General features: G+C 26.5%; 1 protein-coding gene across 3 annotated transcripts in view; it reads right to left on the reverse strand.

Annotated features, from left to right (window-relative positions):
- Positions 1-3,255: 3,255 nt before the first annotated feature.
- Positions 3,256-5,489, reverse strand: part of Pldn (biogenesis of lysosomal organelles complex 1 subunit pallidin) — a 5,104-nt gene continuing 2,870 nt past the window's right edge. For all 3 annotated transcript variants that reach the window (XM_018518292.1, XM_018518294.1, XM_018518295.1), the window contains exons 3-6: positions 4,706-4,813; positions 4,544-4,631; positions 4,139-4,225; positions 3,256-4,055 (exon numbers count right to left, since the gene is read on the reverse strand). In XM_018518292.1, coding sequence (XP_018373794.1) covers positions 3,939-4,055; positions 4,139-4,225; positions 4,544-4,631; positions 4,706-4,813 — 400 coding nt within the window. In that variant the 3' untranslated portion in view covers positions 3,256-3,938. The remainder of the gene's footprint in view (positions 4,056-4,138; positions 4,226-4,543; positions 4,632-4,705; positions 4,814-5,489) is intronic.

The following is a 5,489-nucleotide window of genomic DNA, read 5'->3' on the forward strand; positions in this document are numbered from 1 at the left end:
TTCTATGCATAATGATCATTAAAGACAAACTTATTAAAAAAATAATTATTTTATAAAGTATTTTATATTTTATATAAAAATATGTCAGAACAAAATATAAAATATGAAATATCTTATAAATTATGAAAATTTGATGAGTTTACTTTAATATGTTTTACATTTCAGTCTAAAAAAATTGATTTATGTAAGAGCTATTAAAAATTATGTAAAATTTATATAAATTAAAAAACATTTTACATAATTACTGAAACTTATACAAAAAAATTAAACGATTATCTTCAAAAAATATGACGTTAAGATTTGATAAAATATGTAATATAAAAATTATTGATATACATCTGTTCTTTCCTCAAAATTATGAAATTTTAAAATCTAAAATTGTAAAGTTTAAAGTATGAAATATTTTTTCTAAAGCAAGAAAAAATGGAAAAATTAAGTTGATACATTAAAACGGTCCACCTGTGTGTATATACTATATATATATATATATATACATATGTTTCAATATGTTGATAGATTTATACATAAAAGCATTAATAACCCTGTATATATAGAGTAGGATGCGCAACTGCGGTTTCTATTTTATTATCCTTATACAAACAATCTGTCCTTTTCCTTCTCTTTCCCTTTCTCTTTCTTTCTGGCCGATTAGAAATTATTATTACCATTATTAATAATACCGCGATATTTTATTGTATGGAATCATAGTATAGATAAATCATAGAAGTATGTGTTAGATTTCGACATTAATGTATGTGGGGTGTCTCAAGAAATGCCTCTCAGTTACGAATATTTCAAATCAAAGAAGAAAGATTATTTAACATATATAAGACTCCACTTTAAAACATGTTGGAAATAATTAAGGCAGGACAAGAAGTGATCTATTTTAGAAACGTTACCATTACAAAATAAATATAAATATCAACGAAATAAATAAAAGCTAGAATTTGCATACTAGAAGCTGCACGCAATTTTCTAACGATTAAAATCTTCGACTTTTGTAATTGACTTTATTTTGATCTTGTTAATAATGTTAATAATGAGCATTTTATCGGCTGCTCGCAATTAAAAGGCATTTGTCAGTAGCGATCATCTTATCGAATACAATGCAAAACAAATCATATTCCTCTTAGTACTAACGAGTATCTTTGTCACTACTTTAAAGACAACTTAATTTTAATCAGGAATAAAAATTATTTTAATAACGTGTGAAAGATGGAAATTTGTAATTAAATCCCTAAAAAATTAAATCCCTATATAAAACTATGAAATATATATATAAATCATTAACAGAAAGTATTGCTTGTAATTTTTCATTTGAAAGCATTCGATTGAATGATTGAATTTGATAATTTCGTAATGACGGGAAGAATTAATTAGAACAAATAGAATAATAACAGTGAAGGAGAAATTTTCCTGGAGTTACGGTATTTCAAGCGGCACCCTGCACATAAGTCTCGCGTTTTATTATCATATACGGTGTACGATAATATTAGACTAAAACTATCAGAAGCGATATTAATTATGGTGTGTGATATAATAACTAATTTACAATTAGTTGAATTGGTGTGTCAACTTCTGCGCTCTAATTCACGTCTTTTCGGAGCACGTCCAAGTTAAGACTTATCGATTAAGACTTATCTATTTTTTCATTGCAGCTATATTGAATTATTAGCCACACAATACAGTTTTGCAGAAAACATATTGAAAAAAATCCAGAGAACGTGCTACTTAAATATTCTCAGGACTTTCCTCGAAGAATTGGGTTGTGTAATATCAAAAATAAAAAATCAGTTTTTTTAAGTAAATTTTTTCACAGTATGTTAAAAGAGATTGATTTTTTGTATATAATCAATCGTGTTCAAGTATAAATTAGTGAAATATACCAAGAAGGTTTCTTTTTCTTATGCTGCAGATTAGTATAATCATATAATTGTTCATACATAAATTTTTTTGCCGAAAAGAATCATATATACAATAGTTTATTCAAGATTTATACTCATTTATTAAATTAATTCACACATTGAAAAGTGAGCTTTTAATTTATTAACTAAAAAAAAATTATAATTTTTATTTTTAATTATTGTTATAAAAATGATTATAAAGATTAATTAATACAACAGTGATCCACACTTAACTTTCCGTTCAAATCATTAGATATTTTGACTAAAAAAAAAATTATAAAATAATTTCTGATATTATAGGCGGATACATAATTATAATACAGTATTGGTATATTAGATCTTTCTAATTAGTAATTTATAATAATTTTTTGTACTTTTTAATCACATTCTAAAATATATTTTAGTTAACTAATATAACAACACAAACAGAAATAATAGAGTCCACCAATGATCCACGCGGCGTAGTAGTCAAATCATTTAAAATTGGCGTTGTACAGAATATATAACATACCAAGAAAATAGAAAGATACCGGAACAAATGAACATATCGACAAATTAATATATTTTATTAATCTACATTATCTACAATATTATCGGATATGCGTGATGCGAAAAATTTAATTTTATCAACGTATATGCAAAAATATACAAAAAAAAAATTTCACATGTCATAATTCGGCTGTAATGGAAAAATAGGAATTATTTATTTTAATACATTCACAATGCGTTAATAATGCAGAATGTGAATTGAAGGTTACCGAAATATGAAAAGCGACAGACAGCAGAACTAATGCGATTATATATATACATCGATCGTGATTAAATGAGTAGATATGAATATGTGCCTTGAAGTAAAAACTAAAAATATAGTTGTTTTCTTTTTCTTCTACCTAATTATTTATCCCCACGATATATAAGGACTCACTGCAACGTGTGGTTATCTCCATAATTTGTATGCATATAATTTAATATGTAACTCTCTACGAGACGTAAGAAATAAATATCGAGGAACATCATATTTTATTTCATATTCTTCTTATTTTCCTCGTCTTAAAAAAATATACGTAAAAAATATAATTATCAAAATATTTCTTAGACAAAATATTTCAGTAAATCTTGCATTATATTCAGACATCTTTTAGATAACTTTTAGATATCTTCTAAGATATCTTAAAGATGTCTTTAAAAAAAGATATCGTTTAGATATCTATAAGACCTCGATGTTTTCTGGATTGACTGAAAAAATAAAGACTTGATAATTTCTATATATATTTTATTTATAAATATTAGTTACACACACACACACACACACACACACACACACATATATATATATATATATATGAATGTGTAAATCTTTACATTTTTTTAGATAAAGGGTCTGTTTTTTCTGACTGAACTAATGTAAATTTTTGGAACTTAAAATGAGATATGTTTGATATTCGTCAAAAGTGAGAAAGATAGTTCTAATGCAGAAAACAGACCATATGTTTAATTTCTACCGATGGTTTGAACGGGTCAAAATCAAGTCAGAGCAGAGAGAAATCTGAGAGTGGACGAGCAATCAAAGTTGATTATCCATCCTTGTCTAACCCACTTAATAGTATGGAAGAGAACCACAAAAACGTGTATATTACCCTATAAGATTTGTTACATAAAAAAGGCCGGGATGCCTGGTCTTAGGTTTCTCTCTGGTCAGAGTCGGGTTACAGTTAAGTTGGCTTGCCTGTTTCCACCAATCAGAGTTACACCATGATACAAGAATATAAGGATTCCATTCCCAAGGATGCGCAATCGTCTTGAATATGGCAGTTACTCTTTGACCAATCAAAACGTTGTCCGAAATTGTAAAAAGGAATCTGACAACTACCTTAAAATTTTATTGGGTAGGATTCTTAATGTTTCCACCGTAAGAGCACTCGACTGAACCCGACTTCGACTTGACTTTGACCCTCGGTGGAAATATAGTTATATTTCTCTTATAGAAATAATTTGTAAAAATTTATCGGTTTATTTAGATTTATATATACTCTCTTAATTAGTTGTAGATTTTCCAATTAATTCTTGTTCCTTGCGCAATTCTTGTTCACGTTGTTGTTCCCTATTCATTGATTCTTTTTTCTTAATCTGTTGAAGACGCAACACGCGTTTCTGCAATAAATCGTTTTATATAGCTGAAAATACCTATATTACCTACATGCGCACATCTTAGAAAAATTAATTTTATAATTCACCTTTAGTTTAGACGTTCTTTCATGAATATTAATCATTTCTTTTCTTATCACTCCTAATTTTCCTTGATACATTTTAACGGTTGAAAACTATAACATTTTTCAATGTAATTTTTCTGTCATGAGATGTTAATACTCCAAACATATATTACAAGATCTTTAATCCGAAATTTCAAAAATCAAAATCTCTAAAAATCAAATATTTAAAAAACACCTAGATTATTTTTGTTTATTGTGTAAATGAAAATAAAATTTTTTGTTCGAAATCGAATTTTTATTTTCATCTTTAACTTCATCATGCTATGTACTCCAAATTCAAAAATATTCAAAATTTGAAACATTGCCAGTTATAATCATTTCGGATTAAAGATATTCAACTTATACCATGAAAGAAGGAAAAAGTCTTACCATATCATTTAAATCTATATCTTCACATGTCTCATGTATCCTTTTATCCTCAACCTGCATTCGTGTAAGTAGAGAGTCTTGTTTATTACTGTAAAAAAATAATATAACACAAACAATCAATGTGAAATCTTTACTGTTCACATTAATGATTTATATGCTTACGTCAGCTCGAAAAGTTCCTGCTTAACTTGTTCCAGTGGAGATTGATAAATACCCAAAAGACCTTCCGCCAGTTTTTCTGCAGCTTCTGAGAAATCTACTATATCTTCGCTATTAAAAAATATTTTTAAATTATGCATTATATTATGTATTACATAATTATAATATACATATATAATATATATATATTATATATTAAACTTTGTTAATATTTAAAGACATCTTGATTATACAATAAATCTGTATGTCCATTTTTTTACAATCTGATTGGCTATCTTTAAACACTTCTTATTAGAAAATTATTGTAGCCGCAACAATTTGGTATTAGAATTTTCATCTCAAAATGATTTCAGGAATCTGTCAGTAGATGGTGTGATAGGTCTAAGATATCCTGTATAATTGATATTAAAAATATGTTTAGAATATGTAGGATATAATAAAATTCTGAAGAATAAATTTCAAGTACAAGTTTTTCATAAGATTGTATCTTAAAATAACTATACGTTTGCAAATATACTGATGCAAATTTTCTTCCATATTTTAATATAAAGAATTCGCTCGCTGAGTCTCGTAATATTTTAATTATATATCTAAATTCTAAATAAGTGAACAAATATCTAAAAAAAAGGCTTGAAAGAATCTATCAATAATAATAATAATAAGCAAGCCCATCAAAGCCAATCATCTGTTAGTCGGATGTACAATTTATTTTCGTGTAATTAAACAAGTCATATCACAATTTTAATAAATAAACGTTTCGACCCCTATTTTTGGGTCCTTATCAATA

The sequence above is a fragment of the Trachymyrmex cornetzi genome, unplaced genomic scaffold, assembly GCF_001594075.2.
Source record: "Trachymyrmex cornetzi isolate Tcor2-1 unplaced genomic scaffold, Tcor1.1 scaffold748, whole genome shotgun sequence".
Classification (NCBI taxonomy): domain Eukaryota; kingdom Metazoa; phylum Arthropoda; class Insecta; order Hymenoptera; family Formicidae; genus Trachymyrmex; species Trachymyrmex cornetzi.